Genomic DNA, 19,807 nt, shown 5'->3' with positions numbered 1-19,807 from the left:
TGAGTCCTGTTTAGATGCACGTTTTTTTCTTTGATTTACCTCAAGACTCTGATCAAGCCTCTGGAGCGACTCCTGCAACTTCTGGATTTGGAACAGTTTTGAGACTGAACTTTAGACTTGGATCAGTCTCCTTGCGGAGTCTTTAGGTGCTGGTAATGAAGTGTTTCACCTCGCAGTCTCCTATGGCATTAAGGCTCACCAGTGTGCAATCACTCCAGGCATTAGAGTCTAGACTCGACCGCAGGCACTGCAGGCACATCTGATGAGGATCTGTCACAGACATCTGTTTACAACAGTCCTTACAGGGTTAAAAACCTGTTGTTTTGGGATGTGACATTTCCATTACACACTGAAAATTGAGGTAAGGTTCTCAAAGAGACGTGAGGTTGCTATGAATTCACACGGAACGAAAGGAACTCATATCAATGCACTGGAGTGGCACCTATACAGGTTCTACACATCATTTCCAGAGCAGAGCCACATCACCTACTAGAGGGCAAAAGTACTGCTAAAAATGTTCTGAATTCAGTCTCACACCTGGGGAATATTTAAATAGTGAGGAATCTGTAGAGAGAATCTCTACTGGAAACCTGAATCCCGGAAACTGATTTTAAGTCATGAGCGAACTCACATCATGCATGTGCATCGTGACTTAGGGCCTGTCTCGTGGTAATGTGGTCTTGTTAGACCATGAGGGACACACAATGCACTATCCTTGTAATGTTAGAGGGCGGCAAATACAAAAACAAGGTGATGGATGGAATGCTTGAATTAAACTCAGTCACTGGCAATCGCTTGGACCGCATCCCAATACATCATTCTTTTGCCCACCATGCCACCTCAGTTTGGAACCAGCCATATGCAAATCAGTCTTAACCCTGCGCCTCATAGGGACAGTCCAGCATGAACTGACAGGTCAGGTCCTACCTGAACCAGAACACAAGCAACCTAGGTCTGGTGTTGCCCTAGCTGGGGCTCTTCAGCCAGGATATAACTTGGCTCCAGTGGATGTGGCCCGAGCGATCACCAGTCAGTTAGATTAATTCAAGCATTCCATCCATCACCTTGTTTTTGTGTTTGCCGCCTTAAGTGCACTGGGTATACCCAGACATGGGTCCAGGGTTCACTGTGCAGTGTGTCAGTCAAAATTGGAGCCACTGTGCTGTGGCAGACAGTCCCTTTGATAAACAACAGGGCAGAGGAGAAGGCACTTCAAAGAAGTCACACAGGAGGAGTATCAAAGGACCAGGAACTAATTCACATCAGTGCCATGATTTGCTCCCTAAATGTTGGGGCACGAGACCCACAAATGCTTCAACAACATTGTCTGACGGTCACTCATGTCATGGTGTAAGGCACGAATGAAAACATGACAGGGCACACTCACTGTGTGCCATGCACCCAAATCACTGCATCTAATATATGTAAGGTGCCCCACCCGCAGGCCTTGGAGCCTTAAGTGAGGGTGCCTTATAGTTCATCTGCGGACTTTTCTGCATGAGCACATATGGCCCTGTGATGTTTAGTTTGATTACTAGATGTTACAAGTGAACAGGGAAGCCATCTTAAGGTATGTACTGAGCACTGGTTATTATGAGTTACCCAGCTACACAATGGCTTTACTGAAAACTATGGTGTTTGGTATCAAACATCTCATCCTAATAAATCCATACTGATGCTAGTACTGGATTATTATGACACGCATCCAGAGGGCACCTTAGAGGGCCCCCTGAAACCTACTAGTTCTCAAGTGTGCTGACTGACTGGTATCGACCAGCCTGCCGCCACAGACAAGTGACAGATCCCCTGGAGGTGAAGGCCTGCGCTCTCAGAGGCCAGAAACAGTGCATGCTCCGGAGGAAGGTGTTATCCCCTTCTCCAGCAGGATGGCTAGTGAATCTGCAGACCAAGGCTAGGGAATTCAAAGTCTCTGCTGCTTTTGATATGCAACTCAGCTTCCCCCAAATGTGAGGCCCATTTTGCTCCAGGACAGGCGGAAAATCAGCTATGCAAGGAGGCGTGCTGGACTACCAGGCTAGTCAAATCCCTAAGGTGGGCAGCCTGATCCACACTCCAATAAAGAAGGTTTCCACCATGTAGTTTTTGGTGTAAATAGGAATTCTGAGAAAGGGTTATGCCCACTCCCCCACTACGTGGTCATATAGGGGGTATAGTCACCCCGGGGGTAAGTAGCTCGTAGGGTACTACCCTACATTCCCCTAAAAAACCCTAAATTGAGTATTTATGGGGCTCCCTGACACCAGGAACTTAGATTTGTCTGGCTACAAGAAGAAGAAGGGCAAAGAATAGCCAACCAGGGCACGAACTGGGGGCCAGCTTGGACTTTTGGTGCCAAATACTGTCTACCTGCAGCTGTCCCGACAATCACCCGGACCCAACCCATCCTGCATCTGTGCATCTTCCAAAAGCCTTCGTGGGTTGTCAGAACTTCGCTAACCAGCCAACATCTCCCTTGGAATGGAGGAGGCATTCCCCTGCAACCTACAGGCACTGACCGTGATGTCCGGTCCACCGATCTGCTGACCTCCAGGTCCAGCAACGGAGCAGTCATCCATGCAGAGGTCACTGTGGTCCAGGAGGACAGACCTATGTTCCCATCATGTTTGGAGATACCAACCCCACCAGGAGGCTTGTTTGTGTCTGGACCAGACACGACCGCCGCTAAAAATGATCTGCTCACTGAGGGACAACAGAAATGACAAGGCTGACCACGAGAGTGGCCCTGCTGTTTGTTTTTCTTCCTCCTCTGCAGATCTAGCCAAGACCCGTGAGTGCCTACAATGCACAGGACCAGACAACTAAAGCCCTCTGCACCTGAGCTCCCTGGCCCGGGTCCATGACTATCAACAGTGTCCCCTTGCTCCAAGGAACCTCACGAACTAAGCCCCTGTTGGGAGCTCCCGGACTTGTACCTAAATCCCCCTCTGCAGCCTGTTTCTAGGTGGCACCCTCTTCGACAACCGTGCAGGTGGCAAGAATTCCGATCCGTTCAACTCCTCTGCACCGGGACAACCAGGGCAGGTAAAACCGAAGTGCTGCTGGTTCTCATGACCTTGACCCCCTAGCACCCTTAGACCTAAAGGACCACCCCCCCCCCCGAGATACAATTGCATATACCTGTATGCAGTACATGTTCTTTCTACACTGAAAAGCATTACTGTGTGAAAGCGCATTTGTGTGATTTACTTACCTTACTGTGCAAAGTAAGATCTCAAACAGTACTTACCTAATTCTGAAGATTTTTGGTGTCTAAAATAATATGAAAAGTGCTATTTTTCTAAAATTGGTCTTAAGTTTCTTCTTGAGTGTGTGTCTCATTTATTAACTGTGTGTTCAACAAATGCTTAGCACTACCCTCTGATAAGCCTAAATTGCTTGCTCACACTGCTCGCAAACACTACCACTAACCACCTGTAAAACAATGAGTTGCCTGTACTATCTGCATAGTGTATCCCTCATTCAGCATACACTGCATAGATGGCCAGTTTCCTACAACCACTAAGCAAAATGCTAAAAGGAGTAGTACTAGGACAAGTTAATCAGGTCCGATAGCCAGTCGGGCCCTGAGGCAGCAGGAGCAAATGGCCACAACCACCACGGTTGGGCCCAGTAACCCCTGCTAGTCTTTTAGCCCTCTGAAAAAGGTTGTGACAAAGCACATTGTTAATCATTCCTTGATACTTGGATTCACTCCTGATTGCTAATGTCCGTTTGTTCAGTATCTTCGGACTGAAGAAAGACAGCGTATGACCACTGATTCTGGCATTCTATGTCTTAAGAGCTTCAAGAAGGCACATGAGGATCCGTGATGGAGCACAATGAAGCATGTCAATAAAACTGTTAATGCAAATAAGACACTCCCTATATCCTGACTGCTATGAACATACATGCATAATTCTATCAGAGAAAGAGTAAAACTAGTGCCTATTTCTAGTCTTGAAACTGCATCATCTGCAGCTTTCTTATAAGGCTTTTAAAAACCTGGGTGGAAAAAGGAAGCAGACTGATAATGGTCAAGAAAAGCAGGCAGGCACCTTATTTCTTCAACAAGTATTATAGTTACTTCCTTCCAGACCCTCAGACTAGACTACTGAGCAGAGGAAGATAGAAATGCAAACAATGTGGCAATCACCTCTACTGCTAAGTTTGTCTTTTTCACTCTGCAAGGCTCCAGGGTGAATCAGATTCAATTCCTCAGATCACCACAGTCAATACGATGGCTTATTGTCATCTAACTTGGTAGGAAGATTAGACTTAAGTCTTTCTTGTTAAAGTAGTTTTGTATTCCGTTGATCTTCTGAAAATAGTTTGACAAGCTAAGAAAATTCCTTTCTTGTGGAATAGGTGATGTAGTGAAGAAGGGAGTGAAAAGCTTATTAACTATGCCAAATATTTCTTTAACAGGTGTGGATGCATAAGCAGCTCAATTTTACATGCTATCTTTATTGTGACTAGCGTTTTATTGGGGCAGACCTCTATAAGGCTTCTTTGGCAGCATTAAATTCAAGACAGCAGTGTCTGTCAGCCACCTTATATGTCTTCTTTAATGATATACAACAATCAGCGTACTAAGTTTCATTTGATCTGAGCCAGCAAAGGGTACTATTTTAGAGGCAATTTTATCTAAGGTATCTAAAATCAAATGACTGAAACCCATCACTCTAGCATATACATTGCAGTGGTAACGACCAGTGCTAATGAGGGCTCCTTTACAATTATAGGTCCTAACATTAGATCAAGCCTAATAAGATTGTTGTTTATGTAGAGAACAATTAATCAATAATGATCTGACAATGACAGTTCTGCAAGGTTTTATTAATATGCCATTATAAGAGATTGGAGCCAAAATGGACAGGAAATGCCTGAAACCTGATGCTGGAGAAAACACTAGCTAAGGTTAAAAATTGGGCCATGCCTTCCTTAAGGGCCTTTCTGGGGAATGGTCAAGATTATGTAAGTCAGAAGAAAATTAAAGTAAACGGATTTTCTGCCATCTTTATGATGTGCATTGCATCTATATTGCTTGTTGATTGGAGGCTTTATTCAGTGAGTGATTCAAAACTCATAATCTGAGAAGGCACAGCACTTCCAGGTAAGGCGTGGGCACTGCATGGCTCTGAGGATTGACAGGCTAGCCAATGTTTCTTTTTTTAATGTAGCCAGGTTTACAGACTAATAATAAAGATGTGCATCAAATACAAGAGTAAAGAACACCCAAAGGGTGAATTCTCACCTTACTACAGTCAAGCAGAAGGGTAGTGCACTTTGCATCGTTGCTGCTATCCTGTGGGATTTCAATGCCCTCAGACTCCTGCTGGCCACTGTAATACAGGGCAGGTTGGAAAACCTCTCCATCCGTCAGGAAGAGGGAATGATCTTGCCCTGCTGCTATTCCCCAGATTCCAACTCCATCACACATCTAGAAACAGAGAAAAAGGAAGAGAGTTAGATAGCACTTAGGGCGTCTGAAAACGGCAGCAGGAAAAAACATAAAAATAACATCCATATTTGAGCAATGGATATGATGCACCCCTATTTAACAGCACAAAAGTGACAGTTAAGTCAAAATCTAAGCATTTAAAACTGAGCTCCCCCTTCCAAATCAAACAGCATATTCGTAACCCATTAGAACCATGAAGTAGAAGACAAAAATAACATTAAAAAATAAAAGATTAAGTTGTAGTATAATCCTGCCATTGACATGTGACCTTTTGAAAGAACGGATATATTTTAAGTGTACAGGAGATCCATGAAGTTTTCTCACTTCAGTAAGGAAAGATTACTTCTCTGTAACTCTATTTCTCCTTTGGGAGCATTGAAACTGAAATTGTAAACCGCAAACAGTCCTGCTCAGATGCAGGATCCCAAAGTACTTTTTACAGGCTGTGCACCTAGACAGTTTTCTAATCTCTAGCGTCTGGTTACTAACACTGCACCTTTAAGGAGGCATAATCAATATCTCATCATGCCGAGTCAGAGGAAATTGCACTAGGTCTTTGGTATGGAAATGTAGGATCCTACCCAGAACTCAATCAAACTCCTCTTTATTCTACTGGTGAAGGACTGTTGCTTATGATGTTAATGGAGGTTCTCTTGAAGGAGACTAGGATTACAAGTTCTTCCTTCATCGATAATCGTAAGCACTTAATATTATAGCAAGTCCATCCTTTAAAAAGAGGTGGAAGATCAAATACGTACAAAAACCTTGCTGTCTGATCTCGTAAAGGGTCATTCCCCTTCACTATTGGATGGTAATAATGGATAGCAGGACATTTATTGTTTTCAGCTTTTGCAAAAAGGTCTTAAATTAGAAACCCATTCACAGAAGGCACTGTGCAATACTATGTTGCTCAGGATTCACTTGTGATATTCCTGAAAATTCCTGCTGAGTGCATTCTGCATCTTAGACACCTGGAAGATGGATTGTGGTGATTTCTAGATCTCTGGCTAGTAGCCTCTCCCAAATTTTCTGGGCCTCGGGAGAGACAGCATACTGGATCTGGTACCTTCCTAGTTGTTTATATAGTGCACTGATGCAGTACTGTCAGTCTCAACAAGGAAGGACTTGAGAGCAAGATGGACCACTCTGATTCCAAAAGGTTGATGTGGCAATACATCTCTTCCTAATACCACTTGCACTTCCCAATCACAATAAAAGAACATCTATTTCTATTAGTTGGGTAAGCATACCCTGAAGGAAACTGGATACCCAGCAATAGAGTTCTTGAACTGTACTACCACAGGAAGCACAAGATCGTTGCCAGGGTGAGAGTCTATGTAATTTCCCATTTGCTTGACAATTGGCATCACTGTGTGGCAATATTAAAAGAAACAGTTCTAACAGATGTAACCACATGTTTAACAAACTTTCAAGGTTCTAGCTGCATACGACTGAATAAACACACTGTGAATTATGTGTTCAGGCACTACTGCAAACACAATAGGGCAGGTAAGGGCACAAGAACTGTGTGATCTTCAGTCTGACTATTCACTGCAGAAAAAAGATGAGCGGAGGAATAAAAGTGAGGTAACCGGTGAGCAAGGAAGCTCTACCCAAGAAGGGTTGTACAATCAGGTATGATTTATAGGGAAAGCCACATATACATTAGCTCTCAAGAATTTTTTTATATTTAAGTATTTTATTTGGTACCACAAAACAATGCTAGAAAGAATCTAGCTACTTGGCACCAACATAGCAATCAAATACAAATTAGTAAAAAGATAAAATTAACACGGACAAAACAATACATCAGTCCTTTACAATAATACAAAATAATACACACAAAACAGGTTGTAAAAAGGTAACATTCTATCAGGAGCTAAGCACTCATTAACAGGAGTACTAGTATGACAGACCAGCAGATATTTTTGCAATTTCAATTGAAAAGACTAACCCTTGTGAGATGGTACAGCTGCAAGGTGGGGAAATCCAAAAAATAGCACCTGCCACACTAAAGTGCTGTACAACCAATTTTACACATCATCATTTAGGACCATCACTTTACGATGAGCTGCAGAATGTAGGGTTTTAGTGTGTTGCTTGAACTGGAATTGATTTGACAGGTTGTAAGGGTACAGCATCCCGCCAACCCTTCTACACAGCCCAAAATATCCTGAATTCAATATGTTCTTTTGTTTGAAGCCAATCTAACTAAGTATGACAAGAGGTAACATGATTGTAATTCCTTCAGCCACATATATTGGGCACCCTGAAGGGCAACAAGAGCCCTCGGAGCGGGCCTCGAAAAATCATAAACATTTTACTAGACTTTCAGGTCTTGTGACTTAAATAATCAACTCAACCTAATTATAATGCTCTCGACCCATAAACTGGTTTCAAATTAGGTGATCCTGGGCAAATATTTTATTTCACAGTGCCACCGTTTTCTCCATCATCACAAATGAGAAGACCTTGAAATATGCGAGTTCGGAATGTCTGCTGTACAGAAAAAACTTTTGTTCGATTAAAAAGACTAAAAGTTTGCTCTATATATAGAACAAATCTAACCACACACAGGATACACATGAACGCTGACTTGCCTCTTAGTTCATTTACACAATGTCATCAAGGCAGGGGCAGGAATGTTTCTCTAATCATGTTTTAAATCTATCACTTTTAATAAATACATACCTGAAGCATGAACTGGTAAGCTCATTGTTTTGCAATCAGCAGATTTTCCATTGAAATAGCCACATCATTTCCTACTGGTGTGGTTTTACTGATAAAACTATATAGGGTATAATGTTTGGAAATCGAGTTTTGCAAATATTTGCCATTTGCAGATCACCAAGTAAAGTGTTCTGATTTGTTTCGCTCCTATTTAAATCTTTGTTTGCATCACAATTCTGAATCACAAAAAATGTTCTTTCATAATTCATGATATATTTTAAAATACTTGTATTAGTCATTTACACGCTGTTTAAATGTTGTGTTAGGAAAACACCTGACATCTTACAGACTTTTGTTTCACAATGCTTGTCAGACAGCTAAGTTGACAAAAACTTTTAACTGTAATTAGAGAAAGAAATGTAAACATAATTTTCCAGTATAAGGTAAGAAACAATTAGTAAAAAGACAAACGGACATTTGACCTCTGTCCTTGAATAGAGCACAAATGTATAAAGATAAAAACAAGATTTAAAGGCCTCTATTGCTCATTCACTTTCTGAATGAACACAACACCTGTTCCTTCCAGCTGAAGTTCACAGAAGGGCGAGTAGGTGCTAAAAATAGCTCAGCCTGATAAAACCTGACTCACCCTAGTGAGTGGGCAGTAGATTTTTCGAGGCCTGCCTTGGAGGAAGATTCAAATACACAAATGTACAGTAAAAAAAAAACAAAAAAAATCGTTGCCAGGGTGAAAAACCTACTGCCTGAACCAACTGAATATAGGCAGTCATACTCAAGAAGAGCCCAATCTGGGTAAGAGTGAGAATGTTGGAACAAGCATTTTTAACTTTATCGAGTAGTGGAATGTACTTGTTTTTCTATGTGGGGACCAAATATCATAGCCAAAGTTTCTCACCGACTGTACAATTAAAGAAAGAGTACTTAATGCAAGGACAGTTGAATCCCAATGAAGAGGGACAAAAAGGAGCTACTTTTTATTTCATATCTTTTTTTCAATGTTTAACATAATGACAAGAGACAATGGGTCAAGAATAACAGTGGTAAAGTGTCCTTTTTGGATGGTCACCCTCACATTTTTTGCTGATTGGTTCTGTTGAGTTTGACCTGTTAGTGTACTGAGGCCTGCTAACCAGACCTCAGTACTCATGCTCTTCCCCTTAAACATTATGTTGAATTGCATAGGCCAATTGGCAAGGACCTTATCATCCCTGTAAGTCCCTATTAATTGGTACCAGTGGTACCCAGGGCGAGGGTGGTAAAGGGGTCAACAGGGCTGCAGCACTGAGTGTGCCATTATGGGTGACCCAAGTAAAAGTGGGACTGCAGAGCTGCCATGTCAGCCTGCACGAGCAGCCTGCTGCTCAAGTGCGACTGTGACAGCACAAGGTACAGGCAGAGTCCCTTTATTGCCCACAGACAGGACAGTCACCCCTAAGGCAGGCCCTCCTATAGCCCAGGAGGCAGGATGCACTGTACTAAGAGTGAGGACATATATACATTCATGAGCATATATGATCCCGTGATAGCATTTAAAAAGTAATGTTACCAAAAGTAACCAACGGTCCCAGATATCCAGCTCCGTGAAGGCCCGGCCGATTCCCCCATGTTTAGAATCAAACACCCTTAGAGGGTACTCATCAGGTTGCTAAGCTCTCTGCTGTTTTGGCGGGCTCTTTTGAGCCTCTGCCACCACAGACAAGAGTCTGCCCTCCTGTTGATTGTGACAGCACGTTCAAAGGACGGAGACAAAGGACCTGGGCAGGCAGGAGCTCATACCTCCTTCCTCCTAGGCTGGCTAGTGTGAAAGGTAATCAAGGCGGTGAGCATCAAAGGCTTCTCCTGTCCTTGAAATGTAATGCCTTGTCCCCCACACAAGGACACAGCCATTCCTGCCCTGTCCAGTCCAACAGACTGGAAATTAGCTATGCAGGAGGAATACACCTCCATAAGCCTAACCTCAGTTCTGCCATCTTGGCAACCCTTAGGTTTAGTGGATTCTGGGTAGAAAAATTACCCACTCCCACAGGAAGTGGTCTCTACAGGTGCGGGCTAGCTGCAGCGACCAGTGGCCCATTGCCCATTGTCCACCTCACCATTAACGCCCCCAAAACCTGGATTTAACAGGCTCCCCTGGCACCAGAACCTTAGTTCTTACTAGTAAAGAAGAAGTGGCACAAAGAAGGCGTCATCACCGACAACAGGACCTGGACTCCAACTACAGGGCAAAGAGAGGATAAAGAATGACCTAAGGAGACCACCACTGTAACTGAGTGACCGAAGTGTGCCCGTGACGAACGCTCATTGGTAGCAGCAAGAGGGACCCCAGTGGACACTGAAACACCAAGAAAGACTCCCCTGACTGGTAGTACCAGTCCTTTGCAAAAATGCAAGAATAAACGCTGTGCTGAAGTCAAAGAAGTGCGGACCGACAGGCTGTGTGTGAGTGATCCTCAAGAAACTTGGTGTCCAGCATCCAAAGAGTGGGAGGGAGGTCTCTGCCAAGGTTCAAGCCTCTACTCCCTGATGAACGACCTCCAGCCGTTAAAGTGCCAGCGGACCACCTTTGCAACTACCAAGCCTTGTCTGTCTCCAATCCAGAAATTGATGGCCATTCGGATATCACCAACTCCAGAGCAAACCTCCACCATATAGACTGGGGTTGGCAACAACACCTCTCCTGAGGTTCTGCATCCTGAAGAGAGTGACTTCGAGAGGAGCAGCAAAGCAGCTTTGGCGCAACCAGCTCCTGTGATTGACAGCTAGATATCACCTCTGCACCCGGAGCCACCGGACGTGGAGGCGAAGTTCCAACTGCTGATTCCTGGCCTTGGCCCCAAATGGCCTCTACATTCAAGGGGTAGAGCGTGTGTCCATGCCCAAAGACCCTTTTGCCAAGTAGTGAAAACGTGCCAGCAGCTGCAGACCCCGTCAGCACCAAGGACAGCCAAAGCACCTCTGCACCCGGACTCCCGGGCAAGGTCATAAGAAACTAACTATTGACTTTTGGTTGAGGGCCTCGCAGAACCTTAAGTCCAGTTGGGTTCCACAGAACTCACCCTGCAAGTTTCCGAGTGCACACTTTGATTTTCTCCATTGACTTAAATGGGAGCCATTTAAACAGTGAAAATACCCTATTTTACAAAGCTTCTAAAATTCATAACTCCGGTTGTGTGTAATTTAAATAGTTTGTTTTGGTGTCTAAATTTACATAAAAATCTGCTTTATTTTTCTAAATTGGTGTTGGATTTCTTTTGAGTCGTGTCATTTACTTATTGTGAATGCTGGTTTTGTGAAATGCTTTACACATGTTTCTCTAAGTAGCCTGACTGCTCTTTGCCACAATACCAAGACTGAGCTAAGGTTTGCTGGTGTGAACCCAAGGTCCACTACTGGGTAATGTGCTAGTATTACCTGGTAAGACCTCCAATCATACCACATAATACTGCCACCTTGCTACATTAGTGTTTCAAAGGTGCGGATATTGAACTTGTGTTTCACTTTGCCACTTACAGATAAGTATATTACTGTACTCAACTGTATCTAGACACAAAAAGTATTTTTTAGATTTTTTCTAAAAATAAGGGTAAGTGAAATTGCTAGGGCCCTGTGTTACATCCCCATTCCAATAGGCCATAAACGTTTTCAAAAGTAATTTTCCAAGTAACTAAGGAAGTCAGGTAAAAGGTTTTTTTATAAGTTTTAGAAAATACCCAACTCCTTAGATAAACAAGTGCACAATCGTAAATATCCTGAGCCTCGCTCAGCCTATTCTGACCATTTGCAAGATCAATAATCTGAGGGCTACATGCAAAGCTAGGGTGCATTAGTTTTAGGGCTACTGCCAAAAGAGAAAACCTTTTAGAGGCCCTCACCTCATTTGAGGAACAGAAAACTAGGGAAGAGTCTTCCTCTTCAGGAGAACTCGTAGACGTAGAGGAGAACGCCCTAGCCTCCGTAAGTGAAGAGGAAGGTGAGGAGGACTTTGGTTCTCGGCCCTTCCCAAGACCTCCTTCACGACTGGGAAGTGTACAAAGTCACTTTAGCAGAACTCTACTGGAAGGAGGAGAAGGACTCTTGAGAGCAAGCTTCACAAGCTCACCTTGGAGGAGAGAAAACATGAGCTTGAAGAGAGGAGACTAGCTCTAGAAAAGGGATAAGATTAGATTGGGATTAGTTCCCAAAGATGGTGGCAGCTGTATAAATAAGGAAAGGGAGACTTGATTTGACCATAAGGTCCCCAAAGGGATTGTTCCAGTATACAGGACAGATGATGACATAGACAAGTGGTTTGCAGCATTTGAGAGATTTTGCAGAATGAGGAAGGTTCGTTGTTAGAAATGGGGTCTCTGGTTGGCAGTCAGTTTGCACCCTGTCCAAGCAGGGACCCTCACTCTAGTCAGGATAAGTAAGTTACACTCCTAGGACAACCCCTGCTCAACTCCTTGGTAGCTTGGCACAAGCAGTCAGGCTTATCTCAAAGGAAATGTGTAATGTATTTGTACCAACACACACAGTAACACAGTGAAAACACTCCAAAAGGACTCAACACCAGGTTAGAAACATAGCCAATATTTATCTGAGTAAAACAAGACCACAATGACAACAATCCAACATACACAGGCAAAGTTATGAGTTTTAAAATATTAAACTTTAATATAACACTTAGAAACACAAATGTTTTGAATTGGTGATATTCCGGCGTTGTGACAGAGTCGTTCCCAATAATCGGACGCTAATGGTGCCGGTCATTGAGTCACACAGAACCCTAGGTACAGTACCTTGTGAAAATGAGGAAACAAGCCGGTGCACGGAGTTGGGGACCTGAGGTGTCGCTGGATCGGGTGTGGTGTTGGTTCCGGTGCTGCGGAGTGAAGGCATCGGAGCGAGGCATCGGGTCTTTGCTGTGGAGCGGTGGAGGTGAGGCAGCGGCAGTGCAAAGTGGTGGATCCGCGCACTTCTGGCAGGGTCGATATCTGGCGGTCACGTCGGGGTGCGGCGAAGTCAGGTGTCAAAGACGTTGGTGATACGGCACTTCGGGACTCAGAGTCGTGGACTTGCAGGGTTGTCACATTCCAGCGAGGGCGACCCTTCAGTTGCAGGTAGCGTCGCGGAATCAGGCAGCGACATCAGTCCAGAGTTGTCTGAACTCAGTGTGCTTGGTTCTTTGTTTTTCACCAGCTTCTCCTTTAAAGGGCTCAATGACTGGATTAGGTGCCACTTGGCAGAGTAGGAGTCTCAGCAGAGAGTCCAGGTTCTGGCAGAGGCAGTCTTTGATGGCCCTGAGACTTCAGAGCAGAGGGCAAGCTCAGTCTAAGCCCTTGGAGACAAGTCACAAGCACTTCTTTGTCCTCTTTCAGGCAGAAGCAGCAACTGCAGGCCAGCCCAGCAGACTACAATCACAGGCAAATGGGCAGTGCTCCTCTTTCTGCTCTTCTCCTTGGCAGAGGTTCCTTTTGAGTCCAGAAGTAATCTAAAAAGCTGGGGTTTGGGTCCATTACATATACCCTTTTCTGCCTTTGAAGTTAGCAAAATCTCTACTGTTCACAAGATCCTGCCTTGTCAGGACTGGCTCCAGACACAGACCAGGGGTTTGGAGACTGCATTGTGTGAGGGCAGGCACAGACCATTCAGGTGTAAGTGACCACTCCTCCCTTCACTCTAGCCCCGATGGCCCATCAGGACATGCAGGCTACACCCCAGCTCCCTTTGTGTCACTGTCTAGGGGAGATTCACAAACAGCCCAACTGTCAGTCTGACCCAGACAGGGAACACACAAGCAGACAGAGTCACAGAATGGTTTAAGCAAGTAAATGTCCACTTTCTAAAAGTGGCATTTTCAAACCAACAATCTAAAAACCAACTTTACAGAGACCCCAAACTCCACATCTCTATCTGCTTCCCAAGGAAAACTAGGCTTAAAAGATATTTAAAGGCAGTCCCCATGTTAACCTATGAGAGAGATAAGCCTTGCACCAGCGAAAACTGAATTTGGAAGTATGTCACTGTAATGTAAAAGAAACCAGTACATGTCCCGGTTTAACATACACTGCACCCTGCCATGGGGCTACCTAGTGCCTACATTAGGGGTGCCCCACATGTATAAAAAGGGAAGGTTTGGGCCTAGCAAGTGGGTACACTTGCCAGGTCTAATTGGTAGTTAAAACTGTACACACAGACACTGCAGTGGCAGGTCTGAGCCATGTTTCCAGGGCTACTCCTGTGGGTGGCACAATCAGTGCTGCAGGCCCACTAGTAGCATTTGATTTACAGGCCCTGGGCACCTCTAGTGCCCTTTACTAGGGACTTACTAGCAAATCAAATATGCCAATCATGGAAAAGCCTATTACATATGCAATTTACATAGGGAGCACTCGCACTTTAGCACTGGTCAGCAGTGGTGAAGTGCCCAGAGTACCAAAACGAACAAAAACAAAGTCCAGCACACAGTCAAAACATAAGAAGCAGAGGCAAAAAAAAGACAGGGGAGAGTATGCCAAGGATGCCAGGTCTAACATTCATCCAGAGCACTTTGGGAGTTATTCCCAGCTAAGGGCAGAGACAGACTTCTGACCATTCCTGAGGAAGTGGCTCAGTCCTATCCCCATATGAAAGAGACTGTGACAGATCGAACAGTATACAAATGACGACGAGGTATGCGTTTAGTTTATAGTGGGATTTTTATTCTATGTTTTAAGGTGGAATAAAGGAAAAAAAACATGAAGTTTATAACCAAGCGGGCGGGGTTTCCTTAGGGTTGCGGTGTTATTATTCTGTTTCCTGTAGTGTGGATTGGGTCTCAAGGACTCTTGTTTCTTTTCCAGGGTGACTTCTGGCGGGTCTCCTCAGGTGGATTCCAGGATACCGGAAAACAAAGGAAAACAACACCCGGGTAAGTATGGGGTTTTAACCAAGATTATCTCACTCTTTCTCTGTAGTCTTGTCTAGGCATGGGTAGGAACGATAAGGAGGGGTGGGTGTCTGTGTGGAGTTGGGGGATAGGTGCTCTCACTCTCAAGTCATAGATTTGTGGGGTGCTCATAGGTGCTTGTTATTGTGCCCCTTTCTTTTCCCTCCCTTTCCTCCTCTATATCCCCTCCCAGTCCCTAGTCTGATGTGGCCTTTGTTTTAGTCCACAAGGACCGTACCTTGGTGAGCCACGACCCTCCAGGGTCGTGGCTGGCGTTGTGGCGTTCCTCTGCTGCGGTCTCCTCTCCTGGGCTCTCCTCTCCTGCTCCTCCGGTCTCCTCTCCTGGGCTCGCCTCTCCTCGGTCTCCTTCTCCTTGGCTCTCCTCTCCCCGGTCTCCCTTTCCTGCTCTCTCTCCTCGGTCTCCTTCCTCCTGGGCTCTCGTCTCCTGCTCCTCCGGTCGTCTCTCCTGGGCTCTCCTCTCCTCGATGACCTCCGGTCGTCTCTCCTGGGCTCTCCTCTCCTCGATCTCCTCCGGTCGTCTCTCCTGGGCTCTCCTCTCCTCGATCTCCTCTTCCTGCTCTCTCCTCCCTCTTCCGGGTCCGTCCTCTCTTTCGGCCACGCCGTGCCGGGAAACCCACCCGGTTTCCCCGGCAACGGCCCTCCTCCTGCCTCGCTCGTATCGCGTCGCCCCGGCAACGGGGAGACGCGGACATGACGTATCGGCCTGGTCCGATACCTCATGTCGAGCCGCGGTTGCCGGGAACACCCGGTCACACACCCCTTCCCAAGAACGGTCCTGATCGAGGACCGAGGTAGAGTCTGGGTATCGGGAGAGATAATCAGCCGGGGCCTGCTGGGGACCAGGGATGTGACGGACCTGAAATGAAAACGGTTGGAGTTCAAGGAACCACCTCAAGATCCGTGAATTCGTATCTTTATGAGCCGACAACCAAGTGAGGGGAGCATGATCTGTATAGAGAATAAAAGGGTGACCCAAAAGGTAATACTGCAAGGTGTCTACAGCCCATTTGATGGCCAAACATTCCTTTTCGATCGTGGGATAGTGGCGCTCCCGAGGAAACAGTTTCCTGCTAATATACACTATCGGGTGATCCCTACCGTCCCCGTCGGGCTGGGTCAGTACCCCTCCTAGCCCGACATCAGAGGCATCTGTATAGAGGTGGAATGGTTTTGAGAAATCTGGGCACCGTAGGATGGGCTCCCTAGTCAGAAAGGTTTTTAGTTGGTCAAAACTAGTCTCCTGTTGATCCGAAAAAGGGGCTAAGTGATTAGGACGAGATTTAGCCAGAAGATCCGTAAGGGGGGCGGCCAGGGTGGAATAATTGGGAATGAATCTTCGATAGTAGCCGACCAACCCTAGGAAGGAACGCAAATCCTTCTTTGTTGCAGGGCTAGGTGCATTGAGAATAGCTTCTACCTTCTTAGATTGTGGTTGGAGGTTCCCTTGACTGATTTTGTATCCTAAGTATGATATGTCAGGTTGTCCGATAACGCATTTTTTTGGATTGGCAGTTAACCCCGCCTGTCTCAGAGTATGGAATATCTGTTGCAAATGCAGTAGATGATCATTCCATGTTTCACTGAAAATAACTACGTCATCTAAGTAAGCAGCTGCAAAATGTCGAAAGGGGTTTAGGAGGCTGTCCATTAACCGTTGAAATGTCGCTGGGGCTCCATGCAGTCCGAACGGCAACACCGTGAAGTGGTACAGACCGGACTGCGTGGCAAAGGCCGTTTTCTCTTTATCTTCTGCGGCTAGTGGAATCTGCCAATATCCTTTAGTTAAATCTAGGGTGGACATGTATTTTGCTTTTCCTAGTTTTTCTAATACCTCATCCACCCTGGGTATTGGATAAGTATCGAACATGGAATGTTCGTTGAGTTTCCTGAAGTCGATGCAGAACCTAATAGTACCATCAGGTTTTGGTACCAGGACAACTGGGGAGCACCAGGGACTAGTAGAAGGCTCTATTACTCCTAATTCTAGCATCTTTTGGATCTCGTTCTCCATAATCTGTTTCCTGGCTTCTGGGATACGATATGGTCGTAACCGGACAATTGTACCTGGTGCAGTCCGTATTTTATGGGCAATCATAGAGGTTTTGCCTGGCACTATGGAAAAAAATGTTCTGAAATGTTCCAGTAAACTGAATACCTGTTCCCTCTCTAATTTTGTTAAGGAGGCGTTCACTGTGGGCAGACTCTCCTCAATAGTGGTCTCGGTCGGGCAAAATTCTATTTGTACCCTCCCATTAGGACATAGAAACCGGCCCATGGCTTCGGTCGAGTTAGAGCTCTCTGGTTCTTCCCATTTCTTTAAGAGATTTATATGATAGATCTGGGTTTTCTGCGGCATGGTCGTGATTTCAATTAGGTAAGTGACCGGGGAAATGGCTCGTAGCACTTTATGGGGACCCTGCCATTTTGCAACCAATTTGTGTTCGGACGTGGGGCGCATTATAAGTACCCGATCCCCTGGTAGTAGAACCCTTAATTTACTCCCTCGATCGTAATACTGTTTTTGGTTCTGTTGGGCTTGTTCCATATTTACTCGGACTGTATCCCATAACCCTTGTAACTGAGACCGTAAGTCGTGGGCATATTCTAATAAGGGTTTCCCCCTTTCCTCCGCCTCCTCTTCCCACGCTTCTATGGCCATGTCCAGCAGGGATCGGGGCTGTCTTCCGAACACGAGTTCAAAAGGACTGTGTCCGGTGGACGTCTGTTCATGTGTACGTATAGCATACAATACCAGTGGCAACCTTTGATCCCAGTCTCTCCCTGACTCCTCTACTACTTTCCTTAGCAGGGTTTTTATGGTACGGTTGTACCGTTCCACCAGTCCATCGGTCTGTGGATGGTACACCGAGGTACGAATTTGGGAAATACCTAACGTTTTACACACCTGCTTCATGAGTGTAGACATAAAAGGAGTTCCCTGGTCAGTGAGTATTTCATGTGGAAATCCTACTCGAGAAAATACATTAATCATTGCTTGGGCTACTGTTTTGGTTGTCATACTTTTTAAAGGAATGGCCTCTGGGTATCGGTGGCATAATCTACCATGACTAGGATATATGTGTGCCCTTTCGTGGAGGGTACTAGGGGACCTATCAAGTCCATTCCCATCCTACTAAATGGAACGTCTATGATGGGTAATGGCATGAGAGGCGCTTTCCTAGGTCTACCGGGTTCGGTAAGTTGGCACCTGGAACATTGGGAGCAAAATTTTCGTATGTGGGCGAAAACCCCTGGCCAATAAAACCGCCGGAGGAGGTACTCCTCTGTTTTTTCCCTTCCGAAATGACCTCCTCCGGGTTGACAGTGGGCTAAGGTTAGAACATGTTCTCTATAGTGCTCGGGCACTAACAACTGTTGCTTACGGTCCCCGGAGCGATTAGTGGTTATTCGATATAAGAGGTTTTTTCTAATTAAGAAGTAGGGACCCACCTCTTCGGTTTCTTCTGATTTGGCTGACTTCCAAGCTTGGGCGAGAGAAGGATCTTCTCTCTGTCTTTGGGGAAACCCGACAGGCACCTCATGTGTCTCGGCAATCAGACCAGAGGGTGTGCCATGTGCCTCTGTCTCCCGGTGGTTTGCTTTTTCGACACGCTTCTCCCTACGTGACAGTTTCCTACGGGTAGAGGGGGGCTCTAGGTCGCTGTCAGAAAAAGGAGCACCCCTCCACCAATCCTGGGTCAGGGTTGGTTGTCGAACGTGGTCCAGGAGCTCCTGGAAATGTTCGTAGTCAGTCCCAATAATACATTCCTCTATCAGGTCTGACATTATACCCATAGGAAGGATGTCCCTGTAATTCCTCCACTCTACTGTCATGGCCTGTAAGGGGTATCTCTCCTTATCCCCATGAATGCAGCAAATAGTCACCCAATGTTCGACTTCTGTCAGGTGCTAGCCGGCGCCTACAGGGCCGATCGGGAGATTGTAGTCATTAAGGACTACACTTCCCATGAAGCCCAGCGCGGTAGAGATCGCGTAAAAGTCGGCGCACCCTGGAAAGGGTGTGCGTTATTTGTGCTAATGAGGCAGGTCGGAGCCTCAACGAAGTAGGAGCGGACGGCGTTCCCCAGGGGGGAATTCATCGGCGGCCCGAAAAGAGGAATGAGATTCAGCATGGCCCCCTCCTGGAAACTGACCTTTTACCGGTAGAAGGAATTCCGAGCTGCTCCTCCTTTCGAATTCCGAGTACTAAGAAGGTGGTAAGCGGCAAGCTTGCTACTTGCCGGAGGCTATCGCCTTTCTTTATTCCTGCATTCCTTACGGCCAGGTTGGGGGTGACTGTCATAAATTGGAGCACTTTACTTTTGAGATACCCTAATAAAGGAACAGCGATCTTATGAGACATAATCTTTTGGCTTTTTGTTGGCGGCGATTCAGAATGAGATTTACTGTTTGCAGGATTCCAAACAGCCGGGACAAATAATTCTTGTCAACATTCACTGAGATATGAACGAAGTACTTCTTCAAATATACGTGACATTAACGAAAGGCTTAGTGGGTTAACTGAATCATAGGAAGAAGTACAAAATAGATTTTCTTCACCTTATTCTTTCTCCTCATGTTCGTTTCGTTATACGTTCTGTAGTATTGTTTAGGAGGAAGGGCGGTGAGACCCTTAGGTGATTATAAGTGGCCGTAGGTGGCTTGGGGCATCCATTGGTGATGCCGATGGAACATAGTCAGGCTTTGGACTAGTTCTGCCCTTATGA

The 19,807-nt window shown here is 45.5% G+C and overlaps 1 protein-coding gene across 3 annotated transcripts in view; it reads right to left on the bottom strand.

Moving 5' to 3' along the window:
• Positions 1–19,807, bottom strand: part of ALS2 (alsin Rho guanine nucleotide exchange factor ALS2) — an 895,474-nt gene that overhangs the window by 577,967 nt on the left and 297,700 nt on the right. For all 3 annotated transcript variants that reach the window (XM_069226056.1, XM_069226055.1, XM_069226057.1), the window contains one exon: positions 5,255–5,440. In XM_069226056.1, the coding sequence (XP_069082157.1) occupies positions 5,255–5,440 (186 nt within the window). The remainder of the gene's footprint in view (positions 1–5,254; positions 5,441–19,807) is intronic.

The sequence above is a fragment of the Pleurodeles waltl genome, chromosome 3_1, assembly GCF_031143425.1.
Source record: "Pleurodeles waltl isolate 20211129_DDA chromosome 3_1, aPleWal1.hap1.20221129, whole genome shotgun sequence".
Taxonomy (NCBI): Eukaryota; Metazoa; Chordata; class Amphibia; order Caudata; family Salamandridae; genus Pleurodeles; species Pleurodeles waltl.
This window is presented reverse-complemented; position numbering and strand designations above follow the sequence as displayed.